At 45.0% G+C, this 18,288-nt stretch overlaps 1 protein-coding gene across 11 annotated transcripts; it reads right to left on the bottom strand.

Moving 5' to 3' along the window:
• Positions 1–538: 538 nt before the first annotated feature.
• On the bottom strand, positions 539–8,911 carry LOC123443742 (zinc finger CCCH domain-containing protein 7). Of its 11 annotated transcripts, XR_006630814.1 has the most exons (12): positions 7,644–8,911; positions 7,258–7,317; positions 7,009–7,137; positions 6,562–6,612; positions 5,987–6,127; positions 5,311–5,881; positions 4,926–5,049; positions 3,746–3,853; positions 3,431–3,582; positions 1,022–1,196; positions 878–957; positions 539–724 (listed from the first exon to the last, which is right to left on the bottom strand). XR_006630814.1 is itself a non-coding variant. In XM_045120259.1 (6 exons), the coding sequence occupies exons 1-6, from the start codon at positions 8,727–8,729 to the stop codon at positions 5,318–5,320; spliced, it is 2,031 nt and encodes a 676-aa protein (XP_044976194.1). In that variant the 5' UTR covers positions 8,730–8,908; the 3' UTR covers positions 5,102–5,317. The 11 variants fall into 11 exon arrangements, 1 of the variants encoding a protein (XP_044976194.1); XR_006630812.1 differs by having other exon boundaries at positions 846–1,196; XR_006630809.1 differs by having other exon boundaries at positions 867–1,196.
• Between the last annotated feature and the right edge of the window lie 9,377 nt (positions 8,912–18,288).

Here is an 18,288-nt window from a genome sequence, read left to right as displayed (position 1 = left end):
ACCCATCGTCGAGCACCTCCTCGGCGCGCTTCCGGAGGGCGGCCGACGGGTACCGGGATAGCTCGGCAACTCTGGCTTGATGCAGCTCGTCCGCGGGAGATCTAGGGTTCACGCCGGCGGTGAGCTTGCGGGCGGCCTTGGCGTACTTGGAGAGCATGAGAGAAAGGGACGCGGCGGACCTAGCGGCAATGTTCGACTCTTATTGCCTGTCCATGGCGCCATGTCACCAAAACTGCCCCCTACATGTCATAATCGTGCTTAAAATGCTCCAACAGACGGATCAGTGCTTTTTGGGAAAAAAAATAGACACACTTCCTGTGTTTTTTGCAACGAATATGTATCAAAGTGTTTTCTGCAACCCTATGCGACAATATGGTGGTTTTGTGCAATTAACTCTGGACGAAGTGTGTGATGATATGCGGTGAACATGACAACATTGCAGTAGCCAGGCTTCATGGAGCGTCGTTGTCATGTTCAAGAAGGGTCTCGGGTGATAGACCCCATTTCTAACCGAGGATGTAACGGGAGGACAGCCACATTATAGGCAAAACTGTCATAAGAAAATTGCGGTTCAAGAAATATTTTGTCTGTATAGTAGAATATAAGGGAGATGGCAGTGACAATGGCCACTCTCCTGAGGTATTGAAACCCATAATTGTCTAACCCTCCCGCTTATCATCTCTGAAATGGCGACCAATCCAAGTAATCAGCTGTACATAATTTCCTGAAAAGAATCATAACAGCCTGAGTGCAATCCAGACAAGAATGGGTCAAGGCTTTGATTTGGACATGTTAATTAAAAGATACAGTTGAGCACTCTATGATTTAGACATGTAAATAAACACCTCAAGTTCAAGCACATAGACCTCTTATTTACCATCTGACAAGGATGGACGGCCGGACAGAAGGGACACGAGATTTTCCAGCCGTGCCCTGGATTCCACCTCGTCATTCTTCCTGTTGGCATTGACTCAGTCCATTACTGAGATAATTCAAGAACAGTGAATTGCAGAATACATACAGGAATGGTCCTATTAGCAATTCAACAGAGGCTGTGCCGGCTGAATTTGGAGGCCTTGGTCTCTGGACATGAACTGAACGGATGCAGGAGTTCCCTGTTTGCTGAGGGAGGCTGCCAGTTTGATGAATCAGATCACTCCAGAGGCGTTGTTTTTGTCAGCCAGCCTGAGTACTCCCTGTGCAGGATTTATGTATGTGACCGTGCTAAAGTGAGAAAGACAAGCAGCAAAGCCGTGTGAAACAGCGACTACGGTCGACGACTCAATGTCAGATTTCACATCATTGAAAAACAAATAGCATTAGGCATTCTGCTGAACAGTTTGGTCCTATGAAACAAATGCAACTCAATGCCACGATGTTGCCATCATCAGCAATAAAGAAGGGATCAGGACAATTACTACCTAAGTTCCTAAATATAAGTCTTTTTAGATGTTCCACTAAAAAACTACATATGGATGTATATAGACATATTTTAAAGTGTACTCACTCATTTTGCTCCGTATGTAGTCACCCAGTGAAGTCTCCAAAAATACTTATATTTAAGAACGGAGGGAATAGATGTTAAGAGTCCATGTCAAATATAGCAAGGTAAAGAAAAAAGGAGGTACCAATCCTGTCAAATGACATAAATCATTTGTCGGTGCGTCGTTGACAAAAGTCAGCAACAGGCTGTAGCCTTAACAATCAGATCAATAGTACAAGATGTTGTGGTGCTCCATAAACATATTGATTCCTGGAGCCCTGAGAACTTCCGCCCCAAAAAAATTTGTATTTTGCCAGTTTTCATGAGTTTTCATGTAAGCATAATTCAAAAAAACTGTACGCTGATTGGCGACATGATTACTCTGAATAGCGAGATAGATTACTACATATGGCCAGAAAATGCTGGCAACCAAACAAACGAAGTTTGCAGTGGAACGTCATTGCCCATGTAGAGATGGTTGCCAACTGGAGAACATAGCTTGACAGCGATCAGTCAAGAGCGAGGAGTTGTACATGATGCCAGAGGAGAATTGCACGACCAGTGAGCAGTATCAGTATTTTAATTTTCTACAACATTTATTTTCAAAAATCATGCAAACTCCTTCTGTTTCAAAATACAAGACATGTTCTGATTTATTAATAACCAATAATTACTTTATTAATGTATGTGGTTTACGTAACATATTTTTATATCATTAGATTTGTATCAAGCAATACTCAAATATGATTGTGATTTGTATCACAGAAGAACACATAATATAAGAACTGTTGATTAAAGGCTTGCCTTAACAATCAAAATACAGCTACATTTTTTGGAACCGGAACACCTTGCATTACATATCACCAATCACCATGGACCAACCAAACCGGCGGCCACTGCAACGGCTACAACGTTTGGGAGATTTACCAGCCATACATGCCGGCCACCCAGATCACCATGCCTACCAATAGCCGCTAATTCATGAGCTGGAACATTACAAGCACAAAGGCAGAAAGCTACACTCCACTCACTAAAAGCAAACTGCAAGACAAACTTGATGTGCACAACAAACGCTGGGTACAAAATGATTACATACATATATTTTTCTGGTCAACCATATTTCGCCATATACCCTTACCCACACTTAGGCCGCGCTCGGAATCGATGTAATTTTACACTGAGGTGTTAACTTACAGGTGTATCTCACCAGCCACCGAGCAATTCCCGACTGGAAACAAAACAGACGGGAAGACCTGTATTTTTTACAGGGGTATTCAAAAGGGAAACGATAATCCAAAAAGGGCCTTAGGTGTAGATGGTAACAAATCCTCCATGAATGGAGTATATAGAAGGGCCCTGAAGTACTGGCGTAAATATGCATTTTGTTTTCCAACTAGAGAGTACTTACCATAGGAGGGAAAGCAAAAAAGTGGCTACCTATCAGGTCCATCACATCCTCAGGGAGGGGGGCTTTCACTAGGTTCACACCATATCCAGTTTGGTTCACAGCGTTATCCAGTTCCTATGATAGGCAACACATACAGGTTCAGATGCACAAGCCAATCAAACCTTTGAATCGGTTGCTTTCACGAGTGTGATAGAGCCATTCTACCGAGATAACAAATTGCACCTCGGGCACAAGCCACTCAAAGCTGACATGAGCAGCATGACGAAATAACATGGTTTAAAAGGCATCATCATCATTGGAAGAAAAAATCTGACTGTGTAATGAGATAGCCAGTTATGAATCACCGAGGAGCGTAAACTCAGATGTCTGCGACAAATCTGGAGGTGATAAAACGCCATGTGAGCCTCCTCAGTGATCATGTGAATGTAATTCTGAATTGATGCGACAACAGCTGTGAGTTTGACAGCGAGTAGGCACGGGGCAGGTCAGGTGGAAGCTTGAAATGAAGCAAAAACAATCATGCGCAGTCCAGCTCATACCTGAGACACCTTTGATTCTGCCTGCCACTGTCCCACAGTCTCCAGACTAGTTCCACAAGCAATTCTCAACCAAGAGATAATCCCGGATACTGCATGCATGCATGCAAGTTCAAACCATCCAATGCTCCCTTTGCCTGGACAATCCGGCGGTCCTGAAAGAAGAAAAAGATGAATATTATTTTTCTTTTCTCCACTTCCGTAAGCACATTGGATTCTTGATACTGAGAGGAGAGCAGCTAGAAATCATTTAGTGCACAGTGCGGCATCTTTGTACAGACAGTCCAACAGAAAGAAATGTGTATGTACTGAATCAACCTGAGAGGTGCCTCAGAAAGCAGCCTTTGTTAGGAACTGAATAATGACACCTCAAATTTCCAGCGCTTCGCCTTGTGAACCAAAACAACATCAGGTCACATGCCGACACTGCAGATAATTTAGCACTCAATCAATAGTGAAGGGAAAGAAGTAACGAGATCTGGTTCAAGACTTCCACAGGGCTCTGCAGATAAATATTTCTCCAGACAAGAAATCTTGGATGAAAGCTAATGCTTTGTTTGAGAAGGAACCACAAACAGTTATACTGTACTAGTAACACCCCAATGACCAAGTCTCAAAATTCAGTTACCAGAACCGGTTACAAATGGAGTAGAAAGCTAATACTTGTGAACCGGTCTGAGAGAACATGTTGCCGTGGGAAGGATGCACTCAAACATTGGTTTTTAATCTTTGGATTTATCTCGCAAATCATAAGTGAACAAGTAGATCGGTCATAAAATGAAAATACTTTTAACAATCTCACAACTTCTATACCATGAAAATATATTGTCACAAAAACTCTTCATAAAATTAGGCCACCTGTAGAACTAGCAAAAACCGGTGCAAAAGACTGCTCCTGTCCAGTTAATGCTAAATACCATTTTAGCATCAAAATAGAATAAAAACTGCATTTTAACTTAGTGCTGAGCCCAGAATTCAAACCTCCACTACAAATGCTCTCCCAAGACCCAAAAACACAGGTGGCAGAACGCTTCAGTGCTTCCAGAGAAAGAACTACAACTTATATCAGTGGTCTACTATGTCATACAAATGAAAACTGTAGAAAAATATTTAAACATAACATCATTGATGAGTTTTTAAGACTATTTCGACCATCAGTTGCACCAGCAAACCAGCACACTTGACCAATCAATTGCCCAACAGTTTCAAATAAATATTATACAACTCATGGTCAAAATTATATCTTGGGTGACAGTGAGCAATGCCAAGTCAAAAAGCATAAACTAATACTACCAGAGATATACAATTTATCACTAAATGAGTGGTATCAAGACTCACAAAATGAACCAAAAAATACTGACATTTCAACTATGACAAGGGAACATTTTAAAATCCACATACTCATTTAACTCGGAGCAACTTCCAAAGCGTGGTTAAAATGAATCATATGTGAGAGATGACTCATCAAAGCACCGATTCAAGAAGGCATTTATCATACCAGTAAGCTTAGATCCAATGCTGCAAATGATTGGCTAAATGGAACTACCATATGGAGTTGGAAGTCAGTTGACTTGATAATAACAAATCTTCATGTACCCACGGTGGCTCTTAGCCTAATAATTCTGCAAAATAAGTTTGTGAACTTTCTTGGTAACCAAAAACTATACACATCACTGCAATATTATACGTACTTCTGTTGATCTATCAAAAATAGCAGTTGCAATATGCAATTACAAAATGGAAACTGAGCCGAAAGTACCAAAACAAGCCGCACACTCATGGCATGAACTTGTCACCGAAGAACCAGATATACTGCAGAGGATGAAAGAACTAATACTAATGTGTGGTCTACAGGTACCAAAGGCAGAGTAGTGTATTCATACTTTTCCTCTAACTGCCAGCACCAAATAAGAATTCCTGCAAAATTCTTGAAGCCTCTGAAACTCCGTGCTGATTGCTCAGTGATCCAACCACTGTAGTAGAACCAATAGGCAAACTAGTTCTCTTTGGGTCTGAACTTCGATGTGAACTAGCTTCTTTTGATGAGTTCTCGTCGAACAGTGGAGCTGATATCTGTTTATTTGGATTGGCATTTTTATCCCCTTCTGCAGCCTGCGGTCCACCAAAATTCTGATGTTTACTGCCATTTGTATACATATGCTTCTCGGTGGGTAGAGCATCCTGAAGTAGCATGCTAGAATTTGATCTGTCCTTACATAAAGGACGAAACTGCACACCCTTTGGTATACCCGTTGATGTTTTTTGAGCATTTACGGAGATGGTGGCAAGGTTTTTAAGGATGGAGTGATGTTTGGTAGGAGCAGAAGTTACATGTTCGCCATCATGGACTGTTGATGCTTTCTGACTACTTATTTGCTCTCTGCCAGGTTTTTCAGACACCGATGCATTAGATTTCTTTGCATCTGGTTTGGAAGGACAATCTGCAGTTGGCACCTGATAAACAACACAGTTTTCTCAATTCACAGGGTGGAACCAACATTTTAGCAGACTATTTCACTTCTAAATAAACAATAGGAGATGATTTTGCAAATCACGTACCACATGAGAGAATTTGCATTTATCGCCTCTGAAGCACATTCCATTTTCCACAAAATTGTGGCAAGGGTACTTTGACAACTCATGATCATAGGGACACTCATCTCCTTTCAAACAAGAACCGCGCGCAAAATGTGTGCAGGGCTGTAAAATTAAGAAAAGCAATAAGCGGACACCAAAACATGTCATACATCAAAACAGAAAAAGGAATGTAAGAAAATGTACAGAAATGAAGTTAGCTGCCGCTCGGATTAAGATATATTGGTGTACAGTTTTATACTTCACCCTTGTATACATAATCATATCATGTGAACAACTCAACAGTTAACACCCACCATTTCATGTATGCCTGTTCAAACCATCTATTTCAAGCACCAATGGGCATTGCTTAGTTCTTGCATAACATAAAAGTTCAAACTCGCCATTGATAGTTCTTGAAAGATGGTTTATATAGATATGCACAAAATGTGCAGGTGGAACAAATGGATGCAGACATACATACATGGACATGCACTAATATCACTGTAATGCATAATGAATACTGCAGGCAGACATAAAAACTTCTAGAAAGCACATACCTTAGATTTTGTCAAAGGTGTAGTATCATGTGAGAACTTGCAAGCATTGCCCTGCAAAGAAAAAAGAAGAGAATTAGGTTTGTAAAGTAACTATTGACAACGAATTCATTTATCGAGTGTTTGTACAGAAGCTTTCTTGATTTATCAAAATAAAATGTCTACTGATAAAATGGATGGCTTTGCAAGAAGCAATTCAACGCTACATTACATCATTCGCTATGATACGACTCCTCGCAATACTATACGAACAAAACAAGAAATGTTCCTACAAACCAGGACTTTTGTGATCATTACTCCATCACCTTCCAAGGCAAAAACCTCTAATATGTGGCTCGCAGAAAAACACATCAATTATTGGCATAAAAAGATAGAAATGGAACTGAGAATCAGCATACATGTCTATCTGTTCCAACTGAAAAATAAGTTGGTGGCCAAAGAAAAGCTTACCAGCTGGCACTTCCCGTGCATGTAGAAATGGCAAAACTTCACTGGTTTCGGCTTTATAACTGGTGCGAGTTTCAGTTTTTTCACACCATCCGCTATCCGCTGCTGCGCTCTTTTAACCCGTTTGTTTTTCTATATGTCAATAACATTGTGAAGGAAGTTTAATACTCCAGAAGGAAAAAATAAACAATTAGAATGCACGGTTGAATAAAATATGTGTTGAACTCAAATGGTAGTGAAACCAGAACACACCGTCTTCTTAGCCTTTCTTTCCTCTGTCAAAAGTCGTTTTCTCTTCCCTTGTTTGGGAGCCTGCAAAAGATTGTCATGGAGCATATTTAATATCTGTACTTCTTTTTTACCGTAATGTCAGTATTTCTGTTGTCAAGAAAGGAATAACTTATTGGGTATTGGTGAGTTTTGTACTATTCTAGAAGTGCATGTGATGGAAATTTTTAAGCAAGAAATCAACAATGTGTTTAAAAATAAGGTGCTGAATCAGTTATGCGGTAACATATGATAACTTGCATCTCGCAAGCTATACTTTCATCCAAACATAAAATTAAACAGGAAGAAGCAACATGTGAAGAGACATCTAATAACCAATACTGGTTAATAAAAAATGGTATGTTCAGTACCTCAGCATCATGCAGCGGTGTCTCATTCCATTCCACAATTTCATCATAACTGACTGCCTGCGCCCTGGTAACATGCTTTAGTGCATCATCCTTGATAGAACCTTCCTTGTTCAGTACAAGATCACTGGTTCCCTTAATTTTAGGTGTTGAAAGCAAATTCAGACACCGTACGCCCTGGCCAGATGATTCATTCTCCTCCAACACTCTGTTAGCAAAATCCTCTTCCAGTTCCTCATCACCTGCAACTTCGAGCTCCGAATCATCAGATTCATCCACATCCAGAGCCTGCATGTCACCCTCAATCTCTCCTTCCTCAACCACGCCACCATCAACTGAGTGCTGATCTGAATCACCCACAGGTCTGTCTTCTTCAGTTCCAGCTCCCAATTCTTTCACCCCCTCAGCCATGTTCAGCATTGACGTTGTGCCGCCACTGGCATCAGCAATCAACCCTGAGAAGTTGGTCATCATCGTATCAAGCAGCAGATGGTCATCATCATTGACCACCACTACATCTGGCTCTACCAATTCGTCAACCTCACCCTCCAAACAATCCTTCATCGACCTCAAAACATCTTCTGCCATCAACTCCTCCACTAACGCAACTGTCTCACGGCAGACATTTCCCCCAACAACCATATCTTTTACGCCCTCCGCCCGCTGAACCCCGGCCATTTGATGCTCCACGGATCTCTGTGGTGCCACATCCGGGTCTGCAATAGGGTTACCTGTGGCTGCATCGACCACCGCGGGTGAGGGGTTCTCGATGACAGAAGTTCTTACCGCAGCCTCCCCTTCTCCTAAATCCTTTCCCCGTCCAAACTCCGGGTCTTTAGGCGGTACCGAGCACCCCTGTGGCGACTCTTCGGAGATAGGGTTCGCAGAGGCGGGCTGGACTTCCAGGGGCGCCGGGGCAGCGAGCTGCGAAGAGCGGTGGTGGAGGCAGTGGGAGAAGAGCCGGGAGAGCGTGCGGTAGGAGGCGCTGTCGAGATGTGATCGCCGGCGAGTGAGGAAAAGGGTGGTTGGGGCAGCGGCCTCGGACGCAAGGTGGGCAGGAGGCACTGGCGGCACGAGGGCATCCTCCATGGCGAGGGGTTAGGTTGCCTTAGAATTAGGCTCTACGCGTGGGGGTTGGCTGGGTTGGAGTTAGGGTGTCGAGCCTCGCCGTGCGAGCTCGTCGGCGCCGACGGAACTGTCCGATGAGGAGAGGAAACCCCATTGTCATGGAATCATGGAAGGCAGAGGCGGCAAATAAGAGAGTTTGGGCCACAATGTAATACCGTTAGCTATAGGTATTTCGGCCTTGTACGATGCCAAATTGGCCCATAAATTAGGGTGAGCACTTAAAAAAAAAAGAATATGATACTCAAAGAAAAAGAATTTAGGGTGAGCTGCTGGCGTATCAAGATCGAGAGGAACCGCAGCTGCTGTTTTTTTTTAACGGTCACCGGGGATGAGGATCCCCACCTGAATATATTGTTAAAAGGTTGTCAAAGCCAAGAGTCCATCCCTTGAATTTTGACTCGTCCAGTTTATAAGGGAAACCAGATCAAAAAACTAAACAAGCAGATTCCGTTTATGAGCAAAATCGGACCGAAAATCATACAAGTAATAAGGTTATAGAAGATGAGAAAACATTGCCACCCATGAAAAGGCGTGACCTAGCTAGCAGACACGAAAACCAACACCATGAGAGAGAGACACATGTAGATGTGGAGTATTGTGGAAGGATCACAATACCAAGACTCTGCAACAAATCTAATCGCACTGCACCGACGTGCGTATCGAGCTCCACGACACAACAGAGGATCTACCAAACTCAACGAGTGTCAAACTTAACACGGACCTTGACTCGGATATTCGCCATGTACGGTCGAAACGATTAGGAGGTTGGGGAGGCATCATTGCTTCGTCATTGAGCAAAGGTAAACCAAGACAACACTAAAAGCCTGAAGCTTGCCGCAGTACAAAGGCAACCATGGGAGGGTCTTGAGAAAGCACGGAGGTCACCCAAAGGGCAGCCGGAGAGAAAGACATGAAGAAGAACACAACCAGCATCACCAGCACAAATGGGGCCACAACTTCCATCTTCATCTGACCAAGTAAGGAGAGCCTTGAACGTTGGTCGTCTGGTTGCCACCCAAAAACACCCCACAGGGAGAGAGGTGTCATACGGGAACGAAGTGGTCCGGAGAGGAGCACACCCCGCTAATCCGGCTTTGGAAGGAAGAACCGAACCACACCAAGGGATGGTCGAGCTCGCAAGGGGGAACAAATGGCCGCCCTACAGCGCCAAAGGCGCCGTCACCGAGCCCCAAACAACAACACCTAACAACCACCACCGACTCCAAGCTAGTCACACACCACCACCACCACCACCACCACCACCACCACCACCACCAGTCCCTCCAGCTAATCCTTGCTCCAAAAATGATGCCCACGAGAGGGGAATGGCACAATGCACCGCCATCATCCGTTTCGAGAGAGCATGGATCTGAGGTTTCCCTCGGAGCAGGAGATGGTAAGGGAGAGGAGCACATCACCAGAGCAGCACCTTCAAGAAGGCAGCGACACCCACAGACGTCGTCGCTGCCGGCTCTCACCATAGTCGGAGACAGACTTTCGCGAGGCATCGTCTGCCAGTCCACACGCCAAGCCAGCTCGCCCCACTATCAGATGCGTGATAGAACCATCGCTGCCAGCCGCACTTCATCCACACAGAGTCGTGCCCCGAGACGAGTTGTCACCATGTCATTGAGCATGAGCCACCCAAGCGCCGAGATGCTCATTGGTCAGGTCCAAACCAGCAGGGACGCGGATCTGGCGACTCACACTACTGGAATCATGGAATTTCCCATCAGCCAGTTCTTTGTCGTCTGTTGGCTGATGGCAAAGAGCCACTTTGTCGTCAGCTTTCACAAAACAGACGACAAAGATATGGCTGGTGGCAAAGGGCCACCTTTACCATCAGCCAAATCTTTGTCGTGTGCCAGCAGATGGCAAAGAAGGGGCAGGCAGACGGGAAAGGGCCCAGACCCCCCCCCCCACCTTGTCGTCTGCCAGCGGACGACAAAGAAGGGGCAGGCTGACGGCAAAGGCGACGCCCTAACGGCCGACGCCACCCTCCCACCCCCCTCTTTGTCGTCCGTCGTAGACGGCAAAGAGGCTCCTAAGCTAATGGTCGTTACCCCGTGGCTCAGACCCCTCTCTCTCTCCCCCCTCCCCCCTCTCTCTCTGTGTCCACCCACATGCGCCTCCCCTCACCACCTTCCTGATCCCCTTCTCATCCACCACCACATCGCCGCCATGCGCACAGCCCCGGTGCCCCTCCCCCCCCCCCCCGCGCTCTGCCCCGCCACCTCGCCACCGCCTCTGCCCCGCCACCTCGACGGCGCCTGGTGCACATGCAGCCCCGGCGCCCCACCACCCCCGCACTTTGCCCCGCCACCTCGCCACCATCCCTGCCCTGCCACCTCGAGCGCAACCCCGACGCCCCTACACTGCCACCTCGTCGGCGCCCGGTGTGCGCGCAGCCCCGACGCCCCTGCCCTGCCACCTCGTCGGCGCCCAGCGTGCACGCAGCCCCAGTGCCCCATCGCCCCCGCGTTGTGCCCCGCCACCTCGCCACCGCCCCTGCCCCGTCACCTCGCGCGCAGCCCCGGCGCCCCACCGCCCCGGTGCCCCCTGCGCTCTGTCGGCCCGGCGCCCCACCGCCCCGGGCCCACACCCCGGTGAGTTTTTTTGTTACTTTTGTTTAATTCTTATGTTATATTAGATTTAGTGGTAGGTTATATTAGATTATATTTTTCTCTTTAAGTGTTAGGTTATATTAGATTTAGTGGTAGGTTATTTTTTCTGTTTAGTGGTAGGTTATATTAAGAAGTAGAAAAAAGATGAAAAAAGATGAAGAAGAAAAGAAGAAGAAGTAGAAGAAGGAACAAGAACAAGAAGAAGAAGAAGAAGAGGAGGAGGAGGAGGAGGAGAAGAAGAAGAAGAGGAGGAGGAGGAGGAGAGGAGAAGAAAGAAGAGGAAAAGGGAAAAGAAGGAAGAAGAAGAAAGAAAATAAGAAGAAGAGAAGGAAAGAAAAAGAAGAAGAAGGAGAAGGAAAGAAGAAGAAGAAGAAGAAGAAGAAGAAGAAGAAGAAGAAGAAGAAAAGAAGAAGAGGAGAAGGAAAGAAGAAGAAGAAGAAGTAGAAGAAGATGAGAAGAAGAAGAAGAAGAAGAAGAGGATAAGGAAAGAAGAAGAAAAGGAACTGCCAATGCTTTATGTGATGTGATGTCATTAGTAATATATTTTTTTCATAGTTTGAAGTGACAATGCTTTATGTGATGTGATGTCCATTTTTTTTCACTCGGTAAAATTTATAGGCTTTGTGATATTCCATCTCCTTGGAGTCATCTCGTCGAAGATCTTGTTCCTTGATCCCGCTGTTGTTCGACTACTTCCTCTACAGCCAAGGATGAGCTACGAATCCACCTTTACCTCCTACGCTCTTTTAATCATGTACATAGATTTCATTTTCATGCTAAGTCGCATAACCTAGGCGTATCCCGTCCAAAAGGGTTGCATCGATAAATATGTATTCAGTTGCATATTTATCACCATAACTCATTCATATTGTTCAGCGATTCCCATGGACAACCCGAGTATGTGTAGAGTGAGTACGTTCTCCATGCTCTACCCCATTCCGAGACAAAATTTTGGCAGCCCCTCCCCGTTGTTCTCGAAAGACACGTCTCAGCAAAAAGCCGAGAGAATGTGCATCCGGAGAACAACAGGGAGGCGCTGCCAAAATTTTGTCTTGGAATGGGGTAGAGCATGGAGAACGTACTCACTCTACACATACTCGGGTGGGAATAGGACCTATCTTTACCTATTAGCGTGCAGGTTGCATGGACGTAATAAAATTGACAAACTAGATTAACTGTTGAATATACATGTTGAATTATATATATATATGGTGTCTTTAGCAGCTAGGCAAGATGAGTGATCGTGCGTGGATGTACATTGGTCACACCAGTCACAAAGAGATGACCAAAGAATGGTTTATAAAAACCAGTGAGTTTGTGAAAGCCGCATTTGCAAATGGCGAGGAAACAAACTGGTGCCCTTGTCCTGGGTGCGACAACTATAAAAAGAGGACAGAGGCTGAAATGATTAAACACCTGCAGAGGAGGGGTTTTAAGACTAATTATATGGTGTGGCATTTCATGGTGAGTCTAGACAACACACCAGAGCTAAAGTAGTTCATTGTCGCACCGACGAGCATGGTACCGGGATCGAAAGCATGGTGCAAGACTTTGATGATGCTCGGGATTCAGACGATGAGATGGAGGAATCTGCAAAGGCCTTATATGAAATGTTGGAGTCTTCAAAACATCGTCTCCATGATCACACTGAGCTTTGTCAGCTGGATGCCATTGCACAAGTAATGGCTCTGAAGGCTTGGTTCAACTTGGGAAGGGAATGCTACGACGCGATGATGACACTATTTGGACGCTTTCTACCCAAAGTCCATGTCATGCCTGCAAACCTGTATGAGTCGTACAAAATACTTCGTGTACTTAAGATGCCCTATGAGAAGATACATGCCTGTGAGAAAGGATGTGCCTTATTTAGGAAGGAGTGTGTGGACTTGGACTATTGTCCCATTTGCAAGTCTTCCACGTATGTTGTGGTAGACAACAATATGGGTGAGAAGAGCCAGACCGAAATCCCAGTTAATGTTCTTGGTATATGCCAATCATACCAAGGCTTCAACGTCTTTTCATGATCGAAGAGACGCCCAGACAGATGACACGGCACAAATTGGGCAAAAGAACCGAACTATATGCAGATGGGAATAAGATGGTGGTACAGACATCAGATGGGGAAGCGTGGAAGGACTTCGATGCATTACATTCGGATAAAGTGACAGATCCAAGGCATCCTCGAGTCTGTGTCACCACGGGTGGGTTCAATCCCTTTGGTATGACGGCAACCCAATACAGTTGTTGGCCTGTATTTGTCATCTCAATCTCCCCCCGGACAGATTATGCAAAGAAAGAACATATTCCCGACGTTGATAATTGCAGGGCACAACTATCCGAGGAAGAATATGAATGTGTACATGCAGCCGCTTAAGGATGAACTACAAGAAGCTTGGGATAATGGGGTCAAGACATACGATGCTGCTAGAAAAGAAAACTTCAAAATGCATGTCTTGTACATGTACTCGATGCATGACTTGCCGGCGTATGCGCTATTCTCTGGATGGTGTGTGCATGGATGGTTCCCATGCCCCACATGCAAGGCAGCTCTTCAGTTTCATTGGTTGCAGCAGGGTCAGAAGTATTCTTGCTTTGACTTGCATAGACAGTTCCTGGATCCACACATCAGTTCAGAAAAGACAAGAAGAACTTTACCAAAGGTAAAGTTGTCAAAACATCGGCACCACCTACGTTGAGAGGCCAATAGATCCTGGATCAGTTAAATACTCTCAAGCCTAATCGAGAGCGTCCAGGGTATTTCAAGGGGTATATTTCAGAACATGCCTGGACTCACAAGCCATGTTTGTGGGATCTGCCTTACTTCAAAGACCTCATTCTTCCACACAACATCGACATGATGCACACTCAAAAGAATATCGGAGAGGCCATTTTTGGTACATTGTTCGACATAGAGGGGAAATCAAAGGGTAATCCTAAGGCTGGAGTCGATGAAGAGACTCTATGTCATAGACCGTTACAAAACATGTGACAATCGAAAGGAAAGCAGAACTGGTCGAAGCCAAAGGCCTGGTTCAATCTTGGAAGACCATATATGAGGAAAATTATCTTGTGGGTCAAAATGCACTTGATGTTCCCCGATGGGTATGCATATAATCTAAAGAGGGGAGCGAGTCTTTAAAAATTGAAAATATTTGGTCTCAAGAGTAATGATTGGCACATACGGCTTGAGCGGGTAATGCCGGTGATGTTACGTAGCTTTATACCTAAGGATGTTTAATGACTAAGATGCGGTCCTTTCCGGTTTAGGGGAACGAGGCCCCAAAGAGGAAAGAAGCGCATCTAAGCGTTTCGCAAGCACGGTAACACAACACATACATAATAATAGAATGACAATTAGGGATTCAACTGCCATCTCATAAATAAAATCAGAGTTACACCACGCATCCAAACAAGGTAGTTCCGCTACGGACTACAAAACATGAGAAATGACTATGCTACCCTGCATGCTTGCCCACGATCATGACCATGCCTCAGTCTTCTGGATAGTTCATGTACAGGCGGTCGTTCTCCTCATCGTACTGCGACGGCAGCTGCGTGCCGTCGGGATCACCTATCTCGGGGGTACCTGAACCTGTTGGTGTTTTGAAACAATCTGTGAGCCACGGGGACTCAGCAATCTATGACCTCGGTGCCAGAACTAGTCAAGTTATTAGGTAAGGAAGGTTGAGTATTTAGGTTGCAGCATCCTAAGCTTTATGGTGGCTAACTTACGTAGAGCAAGTATTGAAGGTGGTCTATACTAGCGATCGATGATTAGCTGATCAATAAGTGATCCTGATCACCTACTTACGTCAAACATAACCCCACCGTGTTCCCGATCAAAGAGAGGTCTTCGAAGGGGACAGTCACGGTTACGCACACATTTGGCAATTTTATTAGATTATGTTCAAGTTATCTATACCCGGATGTTAACAAACATTCCAAGTTGCCACATAACCGCGGGCACGACTTTCCGAAAGATTAAACCGTGCAAGGGTGCTCCAACTAGTCCATCACAAACGTACACGACTTTCCGAAAGATTAAACCGTGCAAGGGCCCAAGGCGCAGGAGGTGGAGAGGGGGGGAAACCCTAGGCGCTGGTGGGCCTAAGGCCCACCTAGGGGTGCGCCACCCCTCCCCCATGCCCTGGCCGCCGCACCTCCCATCTCGGAGGCTGCCGCACCACCTAGGGTGGGAACCCTAGGGGTGGCACCCCCTCTCCCCTCCTCCTATATATAGTGGGCACTTTTGGGCTTTTGGAGACACATTTTTCCCTCTCCCTCGGCGCAGCCCTCCTCTTCTTTCTCCTCCTCTCCGCCGGTGCTTGGCGAAGCCCTGCCGGGAGACCTCGTCTCTCCATCGACACCACGCCGTCGTGCTGCCGGAGATCTTCCCCAGCCTCTCCCTCCTCCTTGCTGGATCAAGGTGCGGGAGACGTCACCGGGCTGCACGTGTGTTGAAAGCGAAGGTGCCGTGGTTTGACACTAGATCGGAATCACACCGCGATCTGAATCGCCGCGAGTATGACTCCATCAACCGCGTTCTAGCAACGCTTCCGCTTAGCAATCTTCAAAGGTATGAAGATGCTCTCACCCCTCTCTCGTTGCTGGTCTCTCCATAGGAAGATCTCAATATGCGTAGGAATTTTTTTGAATTTATGCTATGTTACCTAACACTCAGTCTCAGGACACGACTGATGAGCGACGGTTACCACGCCAAAACACAGAGTTGCCCCGTGGAGCGTAATAAGCTGCTCTGGGTTGGACCAACACTCATGAGGAGCACTGACCCGGGTTGTTGATTAAATTCCTCGGCGTAGCTATTCCCTATGCAGATTATTATGAAGTGATTAGCAAATTAATACCAATGTTGGGTCCTGCCGGACAAGTCTTAACACTACACGATTTATCAAGGGGGTCCCCATAGCAACCCCGAACGTGTTAGGAGCGATCAGTTATGGAATCAAACACCGGTAGCCGGTAACTATGGAGGCAATAACGAAACAAAACACCCGGAAAAAGGCTAGGCCTTCCGTTATTTACCAAGTATATATGTGCATTAATTAAATATCAGATTTAACATAATGATGTCAACTCATGTAATCACATGAGACAAGGCACCTGCAACTAGCAACACTAACATTAGAAGCTTAGCAAAGCCTACTTAGCCATTCAAGATTTGCTAGGAAGGGATAAGTGTTTGGGTTTCATGTCAAAATCAGGAGGCAATTATTTCATTGGTAGGCAACGAGCATATGACAAAGAAACGTAATCTAGCATAACAAGTCTAGAGATGGAATCAAGGTCATATCATCTTGCCTGCGATGTCCTGAGCTTGGAACTGCTCTTGTTCGTCCTGCATGTACTCTCCCGGATCCACGTACTAGTTCTCCGATCCCGGTGCTACCCAACATAAAAATAGCATCCAATGAACAACAACACCTCAAGATGCAACAAGCACATGATGCATGAGATGAAAATGAACATGCATCTCTATTCTACTCACTTGCACATGCATGAGAAGTAAATACAAGTTCCTGGACAGAACTGCACTCTAAGCTATCTTTCCATGCATGAGGATGACATGAACATATGCTTCACGCGAAAACGATGCAAAAACATATAAAGATCGTTACGAACGGAGCTACGGATCAACCGGAAACAACGAAACAAGAAATAGAGTCCTACGTATCAAATCCATCACCACACACTCCAAAGGCATACTTCTGGTATTCCCAGGTTGCCAAGACATAAAACAAACAAGAATGGATGGGATGGTGCAAAGAATATCACCACACCATCAACTATGCACTCACAAGCATCAAAACATGAAAACCATACAATCTGCCATAAACAACATCATAGCAGTTTGAGAGCTACATGCAAAGCACCTACACCCACCCAAACATGCCAAATAGGATATGTGGCAGAATCTATTCAAAAGTACTACAAGCACAAGCAAAAAGATAATTCAAAGGAATTTCACACAAAAAGTTACACAACTCCTAACTTGGACGAAAATACAGTTTTCAGGGACTTGGTGAAAATTCCAGATTCTCACTAGCTGCTTATGCTCTGAAGCATGTTTAAAGCACCCTAAACAATATCTACATGACTCCAAATGGCATGAAAATTGACAGAGGGCTAGAAAAACACAAAATCTACAACTTTCCAGTTGATAGCAAAGGCTGATTCCCAACACATGGACCTCTACAAGCACAACAACATGAGAAGAAAATATAAGCAGATTCTCAGACTTAGTGAAAATCACAGATTTTCACTAAAGTGGAATTTCAGCCACATGCCTACTTTGACTAGGCACAACTTGCACATATGAATTCCTAAGCATGAAACAAAACCAACAGGTGGTAGAGGGGTTCACCCTCTACTGCCACAACAAAGAATCAACCCCTTAGGCTCATCACATCACATGGAACCAAGCTCTAAATATGGAACAAAACTGAAATATGACATTCCTGGAAATTGTTCCTAAGGCAAAACTGACTTCACCAATGGATTCCTGGGATGATTCTACCCCAAAAACATATATAATACATAGGCACTTGCATAGAATAATTGGGCACAAAGCTAAGAAGGAAATTAACATGGAATCACAAGGTGTGAATAATGCATCATCACATGTGCTATTCACTAGAACAACACCTAATTACCCACTTGCACACCATCAACACTAAATGGTGCACATGAGGGTTAGCCCTCATGCTCATGTGCCTTAGCACACCACCACACACCACATACATCAAGCACCACATAAAATTACACCTACCATGCTAGTTATCACACACATCTTAGCTTCACTCACATATGCACTTCTTCACCTACACATATGAACTTGTACATGTGCTCATCAAAGGCTCATCATGCCTTGGGTATGT

Source organism: Hordeum vulgare, chromosome 3H (genome assembly GCF_904849725.1).
Source record: "Hordeum vulgare subsp. vulgare chromosome 3H, MorexV3_pseudomolecules_assembly, whole genome shotgun sequence".
Taxonomy (NCBI): Eukaryota; Viridiplantae; Streptophyta; class Magnoliopsida; order Poales; family Poaceae; genus Hordeum; species Hordeum vulgare.
This window is presented reverse-complemented; position numbering and strand designations above follow the sequence as displayed.